Consider the following 24,301-nt stretch of genomic DNA (forward strand, 5'->3'; position numbering starts at 1 on the left):
ATTAATGAAAGAAAAGCACTAAATACAATGTAATGCTGCATACATTTAAAGCATGCCGAATTTTCAATTTTAATGACAGTAAAGGAGATTTTGAGGAGAGCTAGATTTAGAGAACAGAAGCCGCTCTTCCCCCCAAAAGGGAACATCAATTAATAAGGGGAGGAGGGTGTGAGTCACTTCTGCCTACAGATCAAACAGGCCCTAGAGAGGAAAAAATCTCTTCTCCCAGACTGTCAACAGCTTTCAGGCCAGACACTGAGCCGGAAGACAGAATCCCAAAGATTCCCATTAGTGCCTTAAATAATTCGTTAGCCTTTAGGCATGAGATATTTCTAATTCACCACTGATAGGTTTATAACTTCAGTCTGAGTGCAGAAAGCTCAGATCTAACGCCAGATCAGCACACACGTGAAAGTCCGGATCGACAGACTGAGTTCCCAAGAGGTAGATACAGTAACAACCTTCACGCGACTTTATTGGGGATTTTGTCTGGTAACTGTAGTCTTGGTTCATTCCAAGAAAAACATGGCAGGGCTCAGACTGTGGGACAATGGAGACACGTCAGGAGCTCCAGTACTATTTTAAGTTAGTCGGGCCCTTGACGCTTCTTTCTTTAGCAGGTTTTTGGAAGGAAATACTTCAACAGTTTATAAAATATGGACCCTCCCTGTCCTGGGGTTCCACGGTTCAGCTCAACTCACTCTGGTTGCAGACGATTCCACTCCAGCCATCTGCACAGTCACAGCCTGACCGGTCCTCGTTGCAGATCCCCTGGTTCTGACAGTCATCACAGGTTAGGCTACAATCGTGGCCAAAAGTTTCATCCAAGCAGACTACAAGACATCAAAGGGCACATTACTGAGGGTACCTGAAAGATGATCATACAGAGTACTTAAATTTGCAGATCATCGTCCCCATTTTCTCTGCATGTAAGCCAGGCCTGAGCATGCAGATCCGTAAGTTTGACTTAACTGCAGTGGGATTCACTTTCTGTTTTTAGAAGCCCCATGGAGCATAGCGGTAAGCTGCAGTACTGCAAACTCTGCTCACAACCTGAGTTCGAAGCCGGGTTCAGGTAGCTGGCTCAAGGTTGACTTAGTCTTCCATCCTTCTGATGGATGAGTACCCAGCTTGCTGGGGGTAAAGTGAAGATGACTGAGGAAGGCAATGTCAAACGACCCCGTAAAAAGTCTGCCGAGAAAATGTGATGTGCCATCACCCCTTGAGTTGGTAACAACCGGGTGCTTGCACAGGGAACTACCTTTACCTTTATCATCTATGTTTGAGGATTGTAGCCACAGATTCTGTTCAGAAATCAAGAAAAATCATAGCTTAATTGCACTAACTAGGGAACAAAGTTGGAGCCCAGTGGCACCTTTAAGACCAATAAGATATCTGAAGAGGTGTGCATGCACGCAAAAGCTTATGCCCAGAATTGAACTTCGTTGGCCTTAAAGGTGCCAATGGACTAAAATTTGGTTGCTTCACACCAACACGACGACCCATCCAAATCTAAACTAACTCCATATTTAAACTTATATTTAACTTTATTGTTGAACGATTTTATGTTTTTATTGGTTTTTTTCTCTTTTTTCGCTACTTGTTGTTACCCGCCCTGAGCCCACTCATGGGGAAAGCGGGTTAGAAATTGAAGATAATTTTTAAAAATAAATAAATAAATAAATAAATAACTATGGTTGGTGTGATTCTCTGAATAAGGTAAAGTGTGCTGTTCAACCACAGCCATCCTACGGCAATCTCACGGGCTTTTCAAGACAAGAGATAAATAGAGATGGTTTGCCATTGCCTTCCCCTGCACAGCCCCCTCTGTCTTCACTCTCATCCTAGTACTGACCCTGCCTAGCATCCAAGCTCTAGTGAGACTGGGCTACTCTGGGGTATTAGGGGTGCTACATTCTGTGGGTGCCTATTTTTAATCAGGGTTTGTCAAACCAAAATCTGAAACCATGATTTGAAGTTGTTGTTTTTTTAAAAAAAAACACCCCAAAATGCCAGCTTGGTGTAGTGGTTAAGTGCGCGGACTCTTATCTGGAAGAACCTGGTTTGATTCCCCACTCCTCCACTTGCAGCTGCTCGAATGGCCTTGGGTCAGTCATAGCTTTCACAGGAGTTGTCCTTGAAAGGGCAGCTGCTGTAAGGGCTCTCTCAGCCCCACCTACCTCACAGGGTGTCTGTTGTGGGGGGGGGGGGGAGGAGGTAAAAGGAGACTGTGACCGCTCTGAGATTCAGAGTATTGGGTGGGATCCAATATTCAAAGTATTGGGTGGGATCCAAAATCCAATATCTTCTTCTAATATCTTATCATCCATGGTTTTGCAGGATTTGCAAATGCAGAATCATGTTTTGTTTCCTGGTACGGCCTCCCTGGCTATAGAGTAAAGACAATGAAAATAGCATTTCTTGAGGCAAACCAGGATTTCATTGATCATCTGCTAGCTCAGGGGTGGCCAACAGTAGCTCTCAAGATGTTTTTTTTTGCCTACAACTCCCATCAGCCCCAGCCATTGGCCATGCTGGCTGGGGCTGATGGGAGTTGTAGGTGAAAAACACCTGGAGAGCTACCGTTGGCCACCCCTGAGCTAGCTGAATCCTGGCTTCCCAAGCTAACCACAATTAAAATACACCTTGTTAAATCTGAACCGAGTCATGGTACTGACCTGCCATGGAAACACAATGTTGGTAACTTGGGTGGAAAACATCATGCATTCTAACAAAAAAGCTTTTCAGTTTTGCAACTAAAAAAGGTCATGATTGGAATAAATTAAAAAATATTTGCATTAATGTACGAGGGGGACCCTAATTCTGTATGAAGATTTGGTCTTACAAATAATATATCATTTTTTTCCTAAGAAAGAGTCGAGCAGCTTGATGTTTGGTGACTGCACAAATGTAAGATCCGTGACCGCAAAACAACAGAAGGAAGATGCTTGTTACTCTCAGGGCTTTGAGCAGGAACGCAGCTCTGGCTGGCTTGGTGTCAGGGGGTGTGACCTAATATGCAAATAAGTCTCTGCTGGGCTTTTTCTACAAAAAAAGCCCTATGTGAAACAGTGGTGACATCAGGGGGTGCGGCCTAATATGCAAATGAGTTCCTGCTGGGCTTTTCCTACAAAGAAAGCTCCGGTTACTCTATACAGTTGCAAAATGCTTACTGAATTTCTCAGACAGGGTGTGCTCCCCTCTGGCTTCTGCCTCCTCCTCTTCCTCATCGTATTCATCCTCAAAGAGCTGAGTGAGTTCATCCCGCAAGATGGCCACGTGGGGGAGGGGACGCATGATGGGGTGGCGACCGTCCAGGGCTTCTACGGATTCTTCAAGCACTAGGCAAAGAGCGAGTCATTTCCAATTAAAGCAGGCCGCTCAGAGGAGGATGAGAGGCAGCAAAAGTTCGGAGGTCAGAAACTGGGAAATCAATCCCAAAAATATAAAACCAAGTACAAAATCCGGCCCCTGACAGCCCAGCGATCTCTACTGAACAGCAGGGAATAGACACTTACAACTACAGCTCCTTCGGTCGTCTTCCAGTTTGTAGCCAGTCTGACAGCCGCATTGATAGGAACCCAGCAGGTTCTGGCAGGAGTGTTCACACCCGGCATTGTTGAAAGAGCATTCATCCACGTCTTTGACATAGGAGGAAAGTAAAAAATAAATTGGACTCCAGTTCTGGAGTAAATTCCCCTTAAAGCATTTCACTGACTCTTGAGAAATCCCATTAGTCATTACATTAAAAAAATCTAGCAACTCATATCTTTGGTCCTTGTAGTTCAGTAAGGCCTGCTCTGAATGGTTATAGTCAGTGGTTTTTTTGAGCAAGAAAGCACAGGAATGCAGTTCCGACTGGATTGGTGTCAGGGGTGTGGCCTAATATGCAAATTAGTTCCTGCTGGGCTTTTTCTACCCAAAAGCCCTGTGTAAAACAATGGTGACATCAGGGGTATGTGGCCTAATATGGAAATGAGTTCCTGCTAGGCTTTTTCTACCAAGAAAAGCCCTTGTTGTAGTTTTCCAGAGTCTTCTGGAACCCAATACCCAAGAGTCTTCAAGTGGAGACACCAAGGAGTAAAACTGGGATCCTCTGCATCTGCTCTGCCCTTGAGACATAAGTCAACAACTATACAGGACCCAGGGGGAACAATAGGTGGCTACAATACAATACCACCCCTGTACTGAATTTATAATTAAATCACCACAAATATCTATTTGTTTCTGTTAGTCAGTGCAATGATTCTTAATGTCTTAAGCATACATCTCAATAGCAAACAGTCTTTCATACAAGGTCATACAATCGCAGGGACCAAAACTGCCTACCGAAGTTACAGAAATGCAACTGCTCTCTTGGAAGTTATATATTCCTCCCTTTAGCTATTATGGTGCAATTTCAGTCCAGTGATACTGGGGAATTATTCTGTATGAAGTTTACAGCTATAACAGCAGTCCATATGGGCTGGTTTCATAAACCTGTCCACCAGTTGATTTCAAGGATAAGCGATATCCTCTTTTCCTGTAAAATTTACATGGGGGAGGGGTTGTGCTTTTATAGATGGAGCATTCAACATCAAAATCTCTTGTCAGGGAAAATGCTCCGTTAAAAACTGACAAGAAATTTTAACGCTCATCCTTGAAATCAGCTGGTGAACAAGTTTATGAAACCAACCCATATTGATTGCTGATACAGCTGTAAACTTCGAACAGAATAATCCCCCAGTAGCACTGGACTGAAACTGAAACAATAATAGCTGCAAGTGAGGAATATACAACTTCCTAGTTATGTTTCTGTAATTTCTGTAGACAATTTGGTCCGTGATTGTGTGACTTTGTATGAAAGACTCTTTGCTATTGAGATATATGTTTAAGACCCTTGAGACATGGCTGCGTCCCAAATGGAGACATTCCAAATGGAGATGGGTCTTTTGTTCTAAATTCTAATATGGGGAGGGGCTGTAGTTCATTGGAAGAGCCTCTGCTTTGCATGCAGAAAGTCCTGGGTTCAATCCCAGGCACTTCCAGTTACAAGGACCAGGCAGTAGGTGACGTGAAAGACCTTTGCCTGAAACCCTGGAGACCCGCTGCCAGTCTGAATCACTTGTACTGCCCTTAATGGACCAATGCTCTGATTCAGAATAAGGCAGTGTCACTTGTAGATACTCTAGGGCAGGGTTTCCCCAACTTTTCTTTCCCATGGCCCGGTTATTTTTACACTTTTCCTTCGTGGCCCACTAAAATTTGGGGTGGAGCCAGGAGACTTTGGGGGTGGAGCCGGGAGACAGGAATTATGTCATTTCCTGTGGTGTCAAGGACCAAGTGATGTCACTTCCAGGGCACACTGAACCAAAACTCCACCTTTTCCTGTGATGTCACTTCCAGGTCACTCCCCCCAAACCTGCCTCTTCTTCGGAAGTAAATTCATTTTCAGAAAAATCTCTCTGAAACTCATGCTGAGCCAAAATGGGGGTGGAAAGTGGGCAGTCCTCTCTTTTCACTCCCACACCTGCATGCACCTATCTGTTTGTGTATTCTTCTCCACTTTGCAAGCACTCCTAATGCCCATGTTCAATTGCCTGCATCACCTACACATCCCTTCCTCAACGGCACTGGCCAGTGTATGCAGTTGGGAGTGCTGTTGCCATTGACAGCAGGAATGCCAGCACTGTGTACCACCCACACTGGGCCCTGGCAGTTGCTCTACCTCAAAATATGCTGACACATTTAGTATGCCCTTCCTTCAGCTGCTACTAATGGAACCCTGTCTCAAGCTACAACCAAGCTTGCTTGGTTTCAAGAAAAGCTTTCGATAGCTATTTTTAATACTTTTCTTTGGTTGAAACACTGGGAAATTGCTGTGAAAGGTAGCAGAGAATTGTACTTCAATTAATGAATTAATTTCAAGTTATATGAAGTTCATACAAGCTTTTCTGCAGTTATCCCAAAAAGGATTTATGAGGGGCTTGCAGCTTTTTACTGGCTGTGTTTCCCATGCCATTAAAAGCAACCTGTTGTGCAGATATTTAGCCAGTGAACTACTTTCATCCTTTTTAATATTTACAGGAGGAGTTTAATTTTGGGGTCAGACAGCTGTTAAAACCAGGACCAGTAAAATGGTGCCAAGTTCATAGTACCATCACTTCCAGTGCAGTTGAAATATACAGCAGTAATCTTCAATAATCTCTTTCTCCCCTATACCTCTCACTCACTCACACAGAAATCTCATAGAAAGGCCACCTGGCTACAACTGGAGGTGCCAACTTTTCATTGGCAGAGCTCCTTTGTCTGCAACAATAGTATGATGAACAGAAAAGTTTAATCCAGTGAAAATGGAAGGAAAGAAAGAAAGGGGAAGAAAGAAAGGGAAAGAATGAAATGGAAAGAAAGGAAAAGAAAGACATGGAAAGAAAGAACATGTTGGATCAGGCCAGTGGACTATCCAGTCCAAAATTCCCTCATACAATGCCCAAAAAGCACCAGAATGTCCACCAGTGGGGCCAGGGCACTAGAAGCCCTCCCACTGTTGCTTCCCGCCCCCACCCTCCAGCACCAAGAATACAGACAAAGCATCAAAGAAAGAAAGAAAGAAAGAAAGAAAGAAAGAAAGAAAGAAAGAAAGAAAGAAAGAAAGAAAGAAAGAAAGAAAGAGTGTCACTTGTAGATACTCTACGGCAGGCAGGCAGGAAGGAAGGAAGGAAGGAAGGAAGGAAGGAAGGAAGGAAGGAAGGAAGGAAGGAAGGAAGGAAGGAAGGAAGGGGGGAAGGGAAAAAAAGCCTTCCTCACCATCAGATGACCCCAGCAAGCAAAAATTCTGCCCAGAGGTTGTTTGGTAAAAAAAAAAAAAATAGCTACTGGAATGCCCACTCCCTGCCCCCTCCTGGCTGAAAAAAATACACACACCCTTCTTTGCTGCCCAGGCCTCCCGGGGAAATCTTCCCAAAAGAACATACTGCAAGGCGCATGAAAGCTCATACCGTGAAGAACACTTCATGGGTCTAAAGTGCCAATGGATGTCAGCTTTTCTCTCAAACACTGGAAGCAGGGGAGAAGGAAGAAGAGGCACCTCAGCTCCTCTCTGCACAACACAGAGATGGGGTGGGGCTAGCTTTGCTGGGGGCAGGGCTAGCTTTGGCTTTTCTTGTGACCCGGTAGTGAGGCTTCCGTGGCCTGGTACCGGGTCATGACCCTGCAAATAGGAAACACTGCTCTAGGGGTCATTCATAAATTTAAAGTAAGGGATCACCTATTAATGAATTGCAGAAAGATCAAGTAATTGGCTAGCATGTGTGAACCAGTGTTCCCTCTAAGCTTAGTTAGCATGAGCTAGCTCACAGATTTTTAGCCTCCAGTTACACATTTTTGTCTTAGCTCAGGAAGGATGCCCCCAGAGCACACAACTTTAATGCCGGTAGATCACAACTTTAATGTTAGTAGTTCACAAAGTAGAATCTTTGCTCACAAGACTTTGCAGCTTAGAGGGAACATTGGTGTGAACCAGTCTTAAGAACAAAAAAAGCAAGATTTCTCAAGGAGAATATGAAATTATTTTCCTGTACATCTGGCTTAATTTCCAGAGTGGAAATTTTTCCCCCTTATATATGGCGATGCACAATGATGGCGACTTTTAGAAATGAAAGTTCAGAAATCCACTGAAAGGTTTAGAAAACAAGAGCCATTTCCCCAACATCTCCATTTTGGGAATAGGGATAAAATGCATCCAGAGATGGAGGTAGTGACTCAGAAATCAACTGGCCTAACTTGGAAATCCCCAAACTTTGACAAAGAAGTATTAAAAGCACAGTTCCCAGAATTTCTGAGATCAACAGAGATTCCAAGCATGCTTGGAAGCTTTCTCTACAGAAAGTTAGAAAGTGTAGGAGAACCTCCTGCTTTCCACCAGCCCTATGAACAGCCTGTCTCCTGAGTGTTGAAGCTTCACAAGTTTGAAAAAGCGCATGAAGGAGAGAAGAATGGAACTGGCAGATAAAGGGGTCAGTGATGCTGGTGGAACTCTCCTGGGCTGGGTATTTTTAAGCACTGAAGAATTCTTGGGGGAAATGCTGAGGTTTTTTTTTCTGAGAAGTGTCCAAAAAAGACTCAAACTGAACATCTCATCTGGATGAAAGAGCTTGGAAACAGTTTCATAACCATAGCTGGCAGGAACTAGCTTATGAACAACGAATGATATCTCTAGGGTTGCTATAGTTCATATCGGGGTGGAATTCTAGCAGGAGCATCTTTGCATATTAGGTCGCACCCCCCCCCCCCCGATGTAGCCAGTCCTCCAAGAGCTTACAAGACTCCTTTTTGTAAGCTCTTGGAGGATTGGCTACATCAGGGGTGTGTGGCCTAATATGCAAAGGAGCTCCTGCTAGAATTCCACCTGTGGTTCACATCAACTATAGGTGGGAAATTAATGAAGATCTGGGAGCGGAGTCTGGAAAGAGTGGAGTTTGGGAAGGGGAGAGACTGCAAAACCCACCCTCCAAATCTGCCATTTTCTCCAGGGGAAGTGATCTCTGTAATCTGGAGATCAGTTGTAACTCCAGGCCCAGCCAGGAGACTGGCAACCCGAGATACCCCCAGCCTTCACAGACAGCATCTTATAAGTTCATCCACTTCATCTTTTTGTTCTTTATGCACCAACACCAAGAAAAGGAAGCCTGTGATACTGAGAGTGTCCACAGCTCCCTAGGCTGTGGATTTACTAGAAACTGAAACAAATATAAGAATGCAAAGCTGCAGTTTCTGAGCCCCATGGTGGTCCTTCTTGCAGCAGCTGGAGCCCAAGAGGGCACCCTTTCTTACCATCACAGCTGCAGCCATCTGTGTTCAGCCGGTAGCCAGCGTAGCAAATGCACTCGTACCCTCCAGGGTAATTATAGCATTCCTGTTGGCAGCAATGAGAACCGGCACTGCATTCGTCTGTATCTGCAGAAACAAGGAAATTTTTTTTAAAAAGTGTGTCTGCTGGCATCATAATGGAGGTGAGGAGGAGGAGATACAAATTCACTTATTTATTTTTCGAGTCTTTCTAACCCCGCTTTTCTTTCCAGTAGGGGCCCAAAGCAGCTTACAAAACAAACCCCAAAACAGGGTTTGAACAAATAAACAGTGCGGTACTTCAACTGGTCCTGGATCAACTGACATGTCTCACTTATAGCCACAGGTTGTAAACCATGGGCTACTACCACCAAAGGGCCAAGAGCCATTTGATCCTTGTCTTTCGATTCACGGCAAAAGGCTAGAGTTTCTGTCAGTGCCCAGGCTTAAATATCTATAACAAAGGAGGGGACAGAGGCTCGCAGTCCAGATCTTGCTCCTCTGATGCAGAGATCCCAAATCTTCATCTTGCTGTTTAAAAACCTTGAGGCTGATTCACAAGCACTCTAGAGGTGACTTTTGATTTGCTGCTCTGGGTGTCTGCGAGGACAGCTCACACTGACAGATTTAACCAATGATAGAATGCAGAGTTGGTAAAATGGGATTGTACCACTACAGTTTGCAGGGGGTGGGTTGCAGCAGCAGAAGAAGAAGCGGAGGAGGAGATGGAGGAGGAGATTGGATTTATACCCCACCCTTCATTATACAAAGAAGGTTCAGAGTGGTTTACAATCTCCTTTCCCTTACCCTTCCCACAGCTTTCCCTTACCCTTTCCCCTGTGAGGTAGGTGGGGATGAAAGAGCTTTGACCAAAACTTCTCTAGAGAGGAACAGCTCTACGAGAACTTGTGACTGACTCAAGGTCATACCGGCAGGTGCATGCAGAGGAGTGTGGAATCAAATACTTTCTCCCAGAAAAGTGTCCGTGCACTTAATCACTACATCAAACTGATGCAGGATAAGTCAACGGCTATTAACTGGAACCTCAGTTTTGGCAAATCTGCTTTTAAATACCAAATGCTATGAGAGTCTGTTTAACTCATGTCCTGGTTATGAGCATCCCAGATACTGTTCTCTGATGGAATCAAGATGCTGGTCTAGAGGGACCTTTGGTAGATCCAACTAGGTAATTTGCATACTTTCAAGATTAAAGAATAAAATTGCAATTATCCCTGTAGACTTTCTGTGAATTACAGTGTTTGGAATAAATGCAGTCAATTGCACCGAATTTGGACAGTGCTGAATGACCCAGTAAAATATCCAGATTGATTGCCCCAGACATGGGGAAAGCTGAGAAAGCCTTCCACAAAATCTACAACTTGAATGTAGAAAGGATGCAGACAGAATTAGGTTCAAAAATTCTCTGAAGGTGGCCCGGCCACTCAAGACACAGAACTACAAAGACCTGTGCTTGGCATTGCGCAGCTCAGATAGATCCAGCATATAAAAATTTAAACTCTCACTAAGCCAGTTCCCAACGCAGGAAATGCCTGGCTGGTAAGATCTGCAGAGAGCTGCTGATTAGGTTAATTGCCTGAACGGGACTCGATACAACATAGGATAAAATTAAACGCAGACATCTGCAATCGTGCTGTTTACACATGCACACTTCCATGCACAAGTGGCCTAGCCAACAGGCAGCCTATAACCAGATGGGGACCTGTGTTTTAGAATTTTGCTCATTGACAGAGGTCATGTGATTGTCAATCATTCTGCTGGTGTTGTGAATGAGGTAGTGCCAGTGAGCAAAGGCAATTTCGAACCACCTCTGCTTCTCACTTGCCTCAAAAGTCCCTTGTTGGGGGTCACCAAAAGTAACTTGTGACTAGTGTTCCCTCTAAGCTGAGTTAGTGTGAGCTAGCTCATAGGGTTTTTTAGCTCCCAGCTCACACATTTTAGTCTTAACTCAGGAAAAATGGCCCTAGAGCAAAGTAATTTATGCAGTAGCTCACAATTTTAATGCCACCAGCTCACAAAGTAAAATTTTGGCTCACAACACAGCTTAGAGGGAGTATTGATACCACTGTGGATGCATTTCTGCATAAAGGATGCATGTGAAGGTTCATTTGTTGGCCCCTTATCTTGCAGGACAAGCTGGGAAAGCCCATACCTCAGTGACAGATCGTCAACTTTGTATTCAGACGGTCCCAGGCTCAACCTGTGGCAACTCCCTTTCAAATGGGGGGGGGGAGCTGTGCACAAGATCATGGAGAACTGCAGCAAGTAAGAGCAGACAGTTCATGCTATATGGGCCACTAGTCTGTACAATGCAATTCGTATGGTCCTTCGTGTGTGAGCCCTCATAGCTCTGGAGCAGAGAATATGTTTTACATGCAGAAGGTTCAGAATCCAGCATGTCTTCTGACCTTTGTTTACTTCTATGCCACCTTTCCATCCAAATAGAGTCCCCAAGGTAGGTGAATGGTGGCTCTATAAATGTAAATGGCCAATTGCAGTATGCACGTTGTACATTTAACCTTTGTCCCACATCAGAAAACTGGAATAAAGGAGCAATCCTGCTGGTGCAGTTCATGTGGGAGCAAAATACAAAACAATACACCATGGGCGTTTTCGCACTGACCTTAATAGGCAGTGACGCCCCTCTTCAGCATGCAGGATCAGCCCGGATTTCGCACCAATTGCTGCAGAGCACCCGGAAGAGCCGGAAAGTCCCGCGGCTTTTGCGGCGCAAATGGAAACTGGATTTTGGCGGTTTCCATTTGCACCGCAAAAGCCGCGGGACTTTCCGGCTCTTCCGGGTGCTCCGCGGCAATTGGTGCGAAATCCGGGCAGATCCTGTGCGCTGAAGAGGGGCGTCGCTACCGATTAAGGTCAGTGCGAAAACGCCCCATCAGTCATCCATTGATAGGCCTTCTTGGTAAAGAAGATCATTTCTTCATATATCCAATTACAAGTTCAGTTATTTTATTACCAATGCAAGTTTTCTGATCTTCATCCAGTTGGTACCCCAGGTTACAGGCGCAGACAGGTCCGGAACTCGTGTGACGGCAAAGATGGGAACAACCACCGTTGTTGGTCTCACAGCTGTTCACAATTTCCATTTCTATCCCTGGAAAGGCAACAAAACACCCTGAGAATTTCTCCTGCTTACAGATGGATACACATTTTTTTTACATCCATCCTATTTTGGTAATTCACTAGCCATTGGGAATAGACCTCAACTACTCTGAGAGGATCATTCACTCTTTCGAGTGGATGTCGTTTCCTCCTGTGCTTTGCAATGTATGCAAGGGTGGAATTCTAGCAGGAGCTCCTTTATATATTAGGCCACACACTCCGATGTCACCAATCCTCCAAGAGCTTACAAAAAAGAGCCTTGTAAGCTCTTGGAGGACTGGCTACATCAGGGGTGTGTGGCCTAATATGCAAAGGAGCTCCTGCTAGAATTCCACCCCTGGATGTATGTAATATTATTCGAATTGCCCCAGGAAACAGGGTTTTCTGCCCTCTCTGCATAATAACTCTCCTCTCCCCTTGCCCTTCTTCTGTTTGTAGCTTTGGGTATAAATCACTCTACCAACTGAATGCAACACTTCTTGCATCTCATGAACCGGGTATTGAATCACAAAAACTTATGCCATAGTAAAATTGTTAAGCCTTTAAGCAGTCACAAAACAGTGGAGGACTAGCATGGCTATCCTGCTGAAATGCATTCTTGTCACAGCCATTGTTGGCAATGCTTTGTACAGATTCAAAAATTTCAGGACAGGTGTTTGGAATGACAGAACTCAATTCTAAACTGAAAAAACCAACATGCAGGTTCACTCCCCTACGAAAGTTTCTTCTACTGGAAAGACAACCAGCCCACCTCAAAGCCCACCCCCTCCCTGATTGCACAAGGTCAGATTCCCAAGCCGCAACAGCAACCTCAGCTTTATATTTTAACAAGACAGAAGCAGATAGGGAGCAGATACTTACGATAACATTGCTTGCCATCTGCCCCTAGTTCGTAGCCTGGATTGCAAGTGCATTTAAAGGAACCGCGAGTGTTCAGGCAACTGTGTGCACACGTGGCCAGCCCAGCCACACATTCGTTTATATCTGGAAGGAGGGAATATGGGGAAGGCTTATTTGTCTGCATCTTGTTCTTTCTCCAGTGAGACATCCCATATACTGGCATGCTATTTACTTATAACACCAAGAGCCAGTTTGGTGTAGTGGTTAAGTGCATGGACTCCTATCTGGGAGAACGGGGTTTGATTCCTCACTCCTCCAATTGCACCTGCTGGAATGGCCTCAGGTCAGCCATAGTTCTGGCATAGGTTGTCCTTGAAAGGGCAGTTGCTGGCTCAGGGCAGGTAACATCGGAAATTACAAAACATTAAAAACCCAGTTATCCCAATAAATACTTTAAAACAAGTATTTTATTCTTTATTCTCTAAACTGTTCAGTTTTATTCTTTGTTTCATTTACAGTCTGTTTTTCTCATCAAGAAGCTGCAGGTGGATTACAGAATTAGAGATCAATGCAAAAAGCTGATGTGCACCCCGTGAAATACATAGCAAAGGAGGCAACAAAAGTGGATCGTAGAAACTACAGCACAAATCAATAAAAGTAGTGTAATACATCCAATAAACAAATAAATAAAGCAATAAAAAACCCATGCCCAATATTTCCCACAGAGATTAAACCTGAGGTGCTATTCTGTTTATAAAAAGCACAATCTTGAATAGTGTAGTTCTACAGCCACCCTATTCCCTTTATAAAAGTATATTTTGAGAGCTCAAGAAATGTCATTTTCCAGCAAGGGGTGCCTATCATGATTCCCACACCACAATTCAGGATGCCACTCAAACCATATTTGACTCCAGTAACGCCTTAAAGACCAAGACAATTTCACGGGGTATAAGCTTTTGTGAGTTTAACAAAGTGGACTGTGACTTACAAAAGCTTATACCTTGAAGAACGTTTCTGGACTTTAAGGTGCTACTGGACTCAGATTTGGTTCTGTTACTACAGATCAACAGGACTACTTCTCAGAAACTAGCTTCATGGAACACACCTGAGCCAGTGAAATGCATTAACAACCGAAACTGATTGGTGGCAGCTACAAGCATAGCCAGCTTTAAGAGGGGATTGGATAAAAATATGGAGCAGAGGTCCATCAGTGGCTATTAGCCACAGTATATATATATGTGTGTGTGTATATATGTGTGCATATGTATGTATGTATATATGTGTGTGTGTATATACACACATACATATATTGGCCACTGTGTGACACAGAGTGTTGGACTGGATGGGCCATTGGCCTGATCCAACATGGCTTCTCTTATGTTCTTATGTTCTTATTGGCCCATCTCCCTGATCCAACATGGCTTCTCTTACGTTCTTATGTTCTTATTGGCCCCTCTCCCTGTCTTGCAGGTAACAAAAGCCCAACTTTGACTAGAGGTTCCAACATCCTGCCTCCAATCTTGTTCCCACCACACAACTTTCTATTACTTTCAGGATCCTGGAATCCTTTTTGCATTGTTTCTTCGGAGCACAGAATTGGGGAGGGGGTGTGTGTGTCAGACTTTTTAAAAAAGCTTTAAGAAAATATTATAATAAGTCCCACTACACAATTCTTGGATTATCAAGAACAGACTGCTGGAACAAGAAGTAACTGGGATATTTTTATGAGCGTTGTCTTCCTGAATGGTTGAAGGCTCATTTATCATTTTTTAAAACCAGACCCAACCACTAATTATAACATCCACCAAGATTAACCTGGCATTTACAGGAAAAACAAAACAAAATGACTTCTGGTTCCTTTGCACAAAGCCCTTATGATATGGTCCATACCTTCGCATGCTTTGTGGTCATGCCCCAGCCTGTATCCGGGGTGGCATTCGCAGTGTGCCACCCCACGGCGATTTTGGCATTTGTGCATGCAGCCTCCATTCCGATCAGCACATGGATTTCTTACTAGAAAGACAAAGAGAGAGTGTCAGTCAGAAATGTGCACACAGAGAGCTTCTTAACCCCTGCTGCAAGAGGTATGAGTGTTCCATCCCCCTCTGGAACACTTATGGACATAAAATTAACTAGCCCAATCCAGATCACAGTATGCTACTGCAGAAGAGGATGAGATCTGGATGAGTGAAGCAAAAATGGCCATTTTTGCTGATGTCCCTTGACAACTGCAAAGGAAAGCAGGAAGAGGAGATGACTTACTTCCAAACTGATATCATGAGGATTGTTTTGCAGATCCCTAACTTAGACCAAACCACAGAACATCAGAATTCATTCCTGGAGAAAGGAAGTGATTGCAAAACCGGATTTATGCTGTTGATTACAGCTCTCCAGTCAGTTTTCTTCCCTACAAGGCACCAAAGTCACCTAACCTCTTGCATCACCAGCCTGGGATGGTTGTTTTTCTGCTGCGTGACTGACCACTGCAACTCAAGGGTGCCATCTAGGCTGCAGCACAAGCCCTGCAGACTGGGTAGCCAGTCAGTGAACCCCAACAACTAATCTCGTTCCTCCAGGCCCTAAAAAGGCAAGTTCTGAGGTTGGAACCTTCCATCAGAGTAATGCTTCTCACTATTAAATGAACCTGCCAGGCTAAGTTTCTGCTTCCTTTGGAAAGCGACTGCCAGTTGGCATCACTCTAGATCTGGAGACACCTGAACACTTAGGGACTGATCCTTGGCAGAATATTATGGACAGGGGCCTGGATTCTCTGTCGGGAAATGCCATGCCTGCTGATGTCAGTGTCTGACATGTAAACTCTGTCCAAAAAACACACAGATCAGGGCAGCTTGATGGGACGATGCCTCTGGATGTCATCTGGTTTCCATTTTCGAGCCAGCCAAAAGCCAAGGGATATGCCATAACAGATCTATTACAACAAAAAGTTGGCGGAAAGTGCCTTCAAGATGCAGCCAAGATACGGTGACCCTGTAGGGTTTTCAAGGTATAAAATGTACACCCAGGGGGGGCGGGGGGTGTTGCCATTGCAATCTGCCTCTGCCTAGCCACCTTGGGCTTGCTTGGTGGTCTCCCATCCAAGTACTAACCAGGGCCAACTCTGCTTACTTCTGAAATCTGACAAGATCAGGCCGACCAGATTATCATATGAAACCAGAGAGCTCACAGGTATGCTCTTTTGCTTCACTCATCTGACAGCAATAAAGATCCTGTGAATTTAGGGGGAGGTATTTGTGAGTTTCCTGCATTGTGCAGGAGGTTGGACTAGATGACCTTAGAAGTCCCTTCCAACTCTATGATTCTATGAGTAAGGTATATGACTTAGAACACTCCGTGTAACATATATTGAAAAACAAAGGGCGATTTCCCACACAGCTTACCGAGGAGCGAAGTCCCTCCTCACCGCACAGCGTCTGCTCAGATTTCCCACCAACTGCTCCGCGGATTCAGGAAGTGCCGCACCTTTTGCGTTGCTAACATAAACTAGGATTTTAGCGATTTCCATTTGAGACGCAAAAGGTGCGGCACTTCCTGAATCCGCGGAGCAGTTGGTGGGAAATCCGAGCAGACGCTGCACGGTGAGGAGGGACTTCGCTCCTCGGTAAGCTGTGTGGGAAATCGCCCGAAGTTTTAAACCACAGTATTTTTCACAGAATTAGCGTCAAACACCATCGGCACTGTCAGACCAAGTTATTGTAAGTGTATTAACTGGTTTTTAATGTTGTTAAATGTAAAGTTTTATATTGTTAAATTTAAGGTTTTATCTATTATTGTATGTTTTATGAAATGCTGTTAGCCGCCCTGAGCCTGCCTAGGTGGGGAGGGCGGGATACAAATAAAATTTATTATTATTATTATTACATGTTAATTTAGAAAAAATTTACAGTCCATTTTATTGATTGACTGAGTGAGCGAATGAGTGAGTGAACTTATATTCCGCCCTTTCCCATAACAGGCTCAGAGCAGATCACAGCATAAATTAAACAATAAAAACCAACAAGTGAAATTTAATACACTAAAACCAAAACAGCAGAATGACAAAACAAAATAATGATGCATCACTGGGGAAAGGGCACATTTCACAAAGTATAGGTTTTGGCCCATGAAGAAATGATGATGTTAAAACCAGCTGCAGCACCTCAACAAGACTATATAAAGTATGATGTCACAACAAGGGAGGCCGGCTGATGGAATGGTTGGTAGAATAGGACGCCCGCTGCCTCAACCAAAAGTCCAGCGGAACAGCTCAGCCTTACGGGCCCAACGAAATGGCAGTAGCTCAGGTAGGGCCCGGATCTCCATAGGAAGCTGATTCCACCAGGCAGGGGCCAAAGCCAAAAAAGCCCTGGCTCTGGTTAAGGCGAGACAGACGTCCTTTGGGCCAGGGGTGGTCAGGAGGTGATGTGTAGCAGCAATATACAATGTACAATATACAATGCTCTTTCTTTGTTTATAGGACTTCCTGAAGTCCAATGCAGGTGTGACTGCAATTCCCAAACTGGTGTGGGTGCAACTGGACTGCTGTTTCCATCCACTTTCAGAGTGAATCCTTCCTCAGGCAGCTCACAAAGGGACACAGTATTTCAGTTGGCACTGCTCTGTATCTCCAATGGATCTACCACGGCTCCACACTTCTATTTGTCCTTGGCTTCTCTTGCTTTGCTCTTCTATGGTTTAAAACTTTGTTTTCCAATATATGTATTAAAGATCTCATGGAGTGTTCTAAATCATATACCTTGCCCAGATTATCATGGCATATTATAAACTGAAAGATTTGGGGTTTTCTACTGTGATGCAAGGCTTTGTGTTGTAGCAGGAACTCCTTTGCATATTAGGCTACACGCACCCCTGATGTAGCCAATCCTCCAAGAGTTTACAGTAGGCCCTGTAAGAAGAGCCCTGTAAGCTCTTGGAGGGTTGGCTACATCAGGGGGGGTGTAGCCTAATATACAAAGGAGTTCTTGCTACAAAAAATGCCATGGTGTGATGTTATATACACAAACTGGAGACTTCATCTATCCGGCAAAACAGGCCGTCCCGTCGCAAGATCTTGCTTTACAGAGCAGAAGATGCAACAGCAAACGATTCATGAGTGAGGATTTCTGCCTCATTTGCAAAAAGAAGTTATGTATGTGGTGTGGGGGATTCTTGAAAAAGCAAAAACGTAGCAGCCTTTCCAGCAGAATGCTGGCAACCATTTATCCCCCCCCGAAAGGATATCCAGGGGAGAAGATCAAGGCCAAGTCCTTTCAAATACCTCTGTATGAGAGATCTGCCACCAACCACATGCCAGAAAGAGATGCGATTTCAAACTTCCTTTGGAGGCTCTAATTTTAACATCTCAAGCCCCGCGGTCTTGGGTGCGTCTCCCTGTCAGCTGCCGTCCCCTCCTCCTTCCTAATCTCCGCCGTTCCAGCTGAGAAGATCCAGCTGCTTCCCACCTGAGATGCTGAGGAGATGCAAAACAATCTTGGATATCTCTAATGCCGCTTCCTCGCTGCCGCTGGAGCCTCCCAACCTGATACTGTTTCGTTTGGGTTGGCTGGGTTTCTTCTCTTCTTCCTCCGCAGCCAAAACAATCCCATAGAAGGTGTCCAAAGGAACAGAAATGTGTACAATTGGCATTCACTTCTAATACAAGTCGGCAAGCCAACTGGAGCGACTGGCCCCAGAGGGGTCGTGGTGAACGATTAGCCATTTCCTGACCTGCTAAGTCAGTCTCTTTCTCTCTCTGAAAGATTGCGGGCATTCTAAGAAGATAACTCCCCTTCCATTCATAGGAGGAAGAAGAAGATGATGATAATTATAATGATGATATTGGATTTATATCCTGCCCTATACCCTGAATCCCAGAGCGGTCACAATCTCCTTTACCTTCTCTCCCCCTCAAAAAGGCACCCTGTGAGGTAGATGGGGCTGAGAGAGCTCTCACAGCAGCTGCCCTTTCAAGGACAATTCCTACAAAAGCTATGGCTGACCCAAGGCCATTTGAGCAGCTGGAAGTGGAGGAGTGGGGAATCAAGCCTGGTTCTCCCATCACAAAGGAAGTTGCTAAGGGTGGGGCCTTATCTGTAGCAGCATCTCAACAGCAAAATGTCCTCTGCACGACTATCTTCCTGGTACTCAGCCTTCAGAGGTTTAGGCTCCAATCAACAACATTCTTTGATTACTAACTTTTAGTTGGTATGCTAAATCTCAGGTTGTCAGGTTTTTTTTTTAAAAAATGCTAATTTTGTAATCACATCTCTTTAATTGCTAATTTTGTAGTCAGACGGAGGTTTATATTGCTATGGCTTGAAACTTTTCCACAAAACTCATTAACGTTTTCTGAAATCCTCACCGTGAAAGACTGGGACGCAAACCTTGCAAACAAGCCAATAAATCCTGACATACAAAGTTTCCTGATGACAATTTAGGTCAGTGGTCCATCAAGCTCAGAAAAAGTGTGACCATTCTCACAAAATCACCGGACCACTGCAAAATGGCACATTTTGAATTAAAGATTTAGACTGGTGAGGATCAACATTTGGAAATTCAACAACTGCAAATTTTCTCTCTCTCTCTCTCTCTCTCTCTCTCTCTCTCTCTCTCTCTCTCTCTCTCTGTGTTTCATTCCATCAGGGCTTTTTTTGTAGCAGGAACTCCTTTGCATATTAGGCTATACCGTCCTGATGTAGCCAATCCTCCTAGAGCTTGCAGTAGGCCCTGTAAGAAGAGCCCCATAAACTCTTGGAGGATTGGCTACATCAGAGGAGTGTAGCCTAATATGCAAAGGAGATCTTGCAACAAAAAAGCCCTGCATTCCATGTTCTGGAAGGAATGCTGAGGAAACTCACCAACACAATGCTTCCCATCGTCCTTCAGCTGGTAGCCGGGTCGGCATTGGCACTGATGCTGCGAGACAGTGAGCTGCAGGCAATCATGTTCACATCCGCCGTTGTTGATGGAGCAGGTATTGATGCCTAGAAAACGGAATAGGGTCAACAGGATTAAAGCAGGCGAAAAGCATGGAGAGACGTTAGAGGATGGTGCATTCATGAAGGAAAGGGCCAGGGGTGAAATTCTAGCAGGAGCTCCATTGCATATTAGGCCACACACCCCTGATGTAGCCAATCCTCCAAGAGCTTAAGCTCTTGAAGGATTGGCTACATCAGGGGTGTGTGGCCTAATATGCAAAGGAGCTCCTGCTAGAATTCCACCCCTGGAAAGGGCCATTTGAGGTGCCCACTCTTGTGCCTGTCCCAGTTCCCTCAACCAACACAAGATTTGCAATGTTCTAATGCTTTTATATTCTTTGTCCTGGGGACCCTATTTGGCTGGAAAGGTGGCATAGAAAGTTTTTAAATAAAAAAAAAATGCCATCTGGATGTTTCACAATCACAGGGAAAAATACCACACTGCACACATATGCATTGGAAAACAGTTTTGTCAAGAAAAGGATAGATTAATGTACCCTGATATGCTAGTTTTCAACATGTGGAGAGATGAGGGACAACTCAACCTATCTACTTGGTATGCTTTTTAAAAACATGTTTTTAAAACATGCTGATATGGTTTTTTTATATTAAAAAATGCCATCTGAATGTTTCACAATCACAGGGGGAAATACCACACTACACACATATGCATAGGGAAACAGTTTGTCAAGAGAAGGATAGATTAATGTACCCTGATATGCTGGTTTTCAACATGCGGAGAGATGAGGGACCACTCAACCTATCTACTTGGTATATTTTTACCCCACCCTTCCTCCAAGCTGAGTACGTGGTTCCGCCTTGTTTTTCCTTCACGGCTGAGGTAGAGAGAGTGACTGGCCCAAAGTCACCCAGCAAGCTTTGTGAGTCTGACAGAGTAGAAATTCAAGCCCCCTGACCACTACACCTCTTCACCAAAACAGGCACACTTATAGTCAGGAAAAGCTTTATTGCTTAATCCTGTTGGAAGACAACAACTGGCCTTGAGGCAGCCACAGAAATTCACCAATTCATCATGCCCTTGTCCCACGCTCTGGATTTTTCCCATCGGAGACTGCTTCACAATACAGTCTGGAACAGAAACTTGGAGAGTTTCCATAAAAGGCTATCTCCAGTTCTCCAGGAGCAACTCTTCCCTCACTGCCCAAAGAGAAGAGATGATTGCTGAGAAAGTGGCAGAATCGCCACGTCTATCACATGAAACTCATTGCCCTGCAGGTTGGCATCGCTGCAGGTAATCAGCAGCCTCTGGGTGGTCTCCAGAGAGAGCTTGGGTAACCATTCAGCTTTGAAAAGCCAGGCTACATTTCTCCCTCAGCCTCCCAAAGCTCATATAGAGTTCCCTTCTTAAAATACGCTGGTTTCTTTCCTCCGGTTAGAACACACAGCGGCAAGGTTCTCAGTGGCTTTGCTTTGAAGCGTCATTGATTTTTAACCACGGCGGCTGGAATATACCTCAGAAGTGTGATGGGAAATATAAATAATGATTATTTTTAAAGATACAGACTCAGTGCAGGGTGAGGAGGCTTTTGGGAATAGAAGACAGGCCAAGAGATCAGTTCCTGAGGAGAAAATGGCTGCTTTGAAGGTCAGATGGCATGGTACCATACTGTGGTAAGGTTCTTCCCCTCCCAAATCTCCAGGAATTTCCCAATCAGGGGTTGGCAACTCTAGTAACCAGGCACATTCAGCCAAAGAGGGGGTGGAGCTGCTGATGCTATTTCCCTCCTCATCCCTCATTGCAGAGAAATGCACATGCCCAGCAGAACTCTGGTATAATATAGGGGGTTCAACGCATGGAAGAGGCGAGGTGTACAGCATAGTAAAGGCTGAACTCAAAGACTGAGGAACTGGGCCAACCGGGCCAGCTTATGTACACTTCAAGCTTCCTGCGCTAGCACGCCATTGTGTCATTCAAACCAGCCAGGGGCTCGTGATTGGAGCAGGGCAACAGGTATTTGGATCCTGCTACCATTGTTCTTGAGTCCCCAAGCTCAGTCCTTACGGCTCCAACGAGCCAGGCAGGAACACACACGAATAGTCTTCATTTTGGTCTGCATACACAACATCTGGAGACTGTCATATTTTCAGGTTTCAAGATGCTTGGGAAAATGAAGGATGGAAAGGATGTCAGGAGCAGCACAGGTGAGATAGTAGTGGCAGGCATCCCCCATGTGCCAACTGAGGCTATTGCCTATGGTTGTCAATCTCCAGGTAGAATCTGTAGATCTCCCGGAATTAGAGCTGACCTCCAGCCCACAGGGATAATTTCATCTGGAGGAAATGGGTGCTTTGCAGGATGGGCTCCATGGCATTATACTCCATTAAGGATCCTCCCTTTACTCAGCCTACACATCAAACTATTAGTTTTTTATCACTCCAGGCTAGAATTAATATCACTCCAGGCTAGGAGAGTTGATTTCCCAGCATCTGAAAAATCAGAGAGGGAAATTCCTCTTCTCTAACAACACCTCACCACAACGGATGTATTAAGCCTTCCCATTACATTCAGTTCTATTTCTTCCCATTGCAACTCTGTCATCTCACATTCAGTAAGTCAACATGCCTGACAATCTTTGGGGCAACAGACTGGCATTCCTGTCCCAATAGACTTCCAAATATGATCATTCCTTAAGACCAGCTGGAGGTATATCCCCAGTGGCTCAAGTCATGCACACACTCTCTCTTTCTCTCCCCCTAAAAATGGAGATCCATGTATGCTCTGCCCTGACCAGGATAGCCTGCATTAGCCTGATCTTGTCAGACAGCGGAAGCTAAACAGAATTGGCCCCGGTTGGTACTTGGATGGAAAATCACCAAGGAAGTCTAAAGTTGCTACAAACAGACAGGTAATGCCAAACCACCTCTGAATGTCTCTTGCCTTGCAAACCCTCGTAGGGGTGTCAAACTTGCAGCCCGGTGCCAAATCAAGCCCCCGGAGGGCTCCTATCAGGCCCCGAGCAACCAGCTGTCATCTCCTTCCTTCTCTCTCTTCCTTCTACATCACAGCTTGCTTTGCAAGGCTCTCTCAATTGCACAACATAGCTACTGAGCCAAGTCTCTCTTCCTTCTATTGGATGAGGTTCCTCCCCTGCGGGTCCCCTGGGGAAGAGCCAGAAATTCCTTTGCCCAGTTTCCTGGATCCCATGGGAGAAATACAAAGAGATCACCTTTAAGATCATTGGGAGCTAATGTTTTAAGGATGTTTTAAGGGGTTTTTTTTTAATCTTTGTGTTTGTCCTTTATAAAGTTTATATCTCTGCTGCCTAATCTTAAATAGGCACGCACATGGCCTGGCCCGACCTGACATGGCTCGGCCCAACAAGGCCTCATTTACGTCAAATTCGGCCCTCATAATTTATTTATTCATTTTAGTACATTTCCATTCTGCCCATTCCCCGTGGGACTCAGGGCAGAGCACAACATATAACAAAACAATAAAATACAATAAAAACATTTTATGAACAGGCAACTCAACAGCACTCAGAAAATGTCCACATCACCACAACGTTGTCCAGCCTGGCCGTCTCACATCATGACAAGATGCTGTCCCATAAATAGGGTTGCCAAGTCCAATTTAAGAAATATCTGGGGATTTTGGGGGTGGAGCCAGGATACTTTGGGGGTGAAGCCAGGAGACATTAGGGGTGGAGCCAAGATCAAGGCTGTGACAAGCATAATTGAACTCCAAAGGGAGTTCTGACCATCACATTTAAAGGGACAGCACACCTTTTCAATGCCTTCCTTCCATAGGAAATCATGAAGGATAGGGACACCTTCTTTTGGGGCTCATAGAATTGGACCCCTTGGTCCAATCATTTTGAAACTTGGGGGATATTTTGGGGAGAGGCACTAGATGCTGTACTGAAAATTTCGTGCCTCTACCTCAAAAAACAGCCCCCCCAGAGCCCCAGATACCCGCGGATCAATTCTTCGTTATTTTCTATGGGAATAAATCTCCATAGGGAATAACAGAGTTCCCAGCAGACATTTCCCTCCCCTCCTCCCGCTTTCTGATGACCTTGAAGCGGGGGGAGGGTCTCCAAACTGGGGGATCCCCTGGCCCCACCTGGGGATTGGCAACCCTACCCATAAAGATGGCAGATGTTATTCCATTTTATAGCACAGAGGACAATGCCGACATAACAAATGAGTTTGACAGTCCTGTCCTGCAGGGACACCATATGTCGAAAGTAACTTGATGGCAAAAAAGAACAAAAAGCAAAGTATGCTTTCCTTGGAGGCAGGGGATAGTGGGGTGGGGTGGGGGGGAAGTAGCAATGAGGCCCAGCAAAGTCAAACCAGAATCACACCATGGAATGAAGAACTACATCACAGCAGATTGGGCATCACAGCTCAAAGAGGCAACCCGAGTACTGCCCTTGGTCTCCGTCAGTCTCCTTTGAAACACTACGGGACCCACCGGAGAGAGCTTTCAACAAACAGAAAAGAAGGCTGATGGGTTACGTGCCGAAAAAGGGGTTTAAGAAGTCAGATCAAACGAC

At 44.9% G+C, this 24,301-nt stretch overlaps 1 protein-coding gene across 1 annotated transcript in view; it reads right to left on the reverse strand.

The window, feature by feature from the left end:
• Positions 1-24,301, reverse strand: part of MEGF6 (multiple EGF like domains 6) — a 118,162-nt gene that overhangs the window by 53,042 nt on the left and 40,819 nt on the right. Inside the window, exons 3-10 of the mRNA XM_060259098.1 lie at positions 19,659-19,784; positions 14,695-14,817; positions 12,826-12,948; positions 11,819-11,956; positions 8,812-8,934; positions 3,519-3,641; positions 3,174-3,341; positions 702-833 (exon numbers count right to left, since the gene is read on the reverse strand). Coding sequence (XP_060115081.1) covers positions 702-833; positions 3,174-3,341; positions 3,519-3,641; positions 8,812-8,934; positions 11,819-11,956; positions 12,826-12,948; positions 14,695-14,817; positions 19,659-19,784 — 1,056 coding nt within the window. The remainder of the gene's footprint in view (positions 1-701; positions 834-3,173; positions 3,342-3,518; positions 3,642-8,811; positions 8,935-11,818; positions 11,957-12,825; positions 12,949-14,694; positions 14,818-19,658; positions 19,785-24,301) is intronic.

Source organism: Heteronotia binoei, chromosome 18 (assembly GCF_032191835.1).
Source record: "Heteronotia binoei isolate CCM8104 ecotype False Entrance Well chromosome 18, APGP_CSIRO_Hbin_v1, whole genome shotgun sequence".
NCBI classification, from domain to species: Eukaryota; Metazoa; Chordata; class Lepidosauria; order Squamata; family Gekkonidae; genus Heteronotia; species Heteronotia binoei.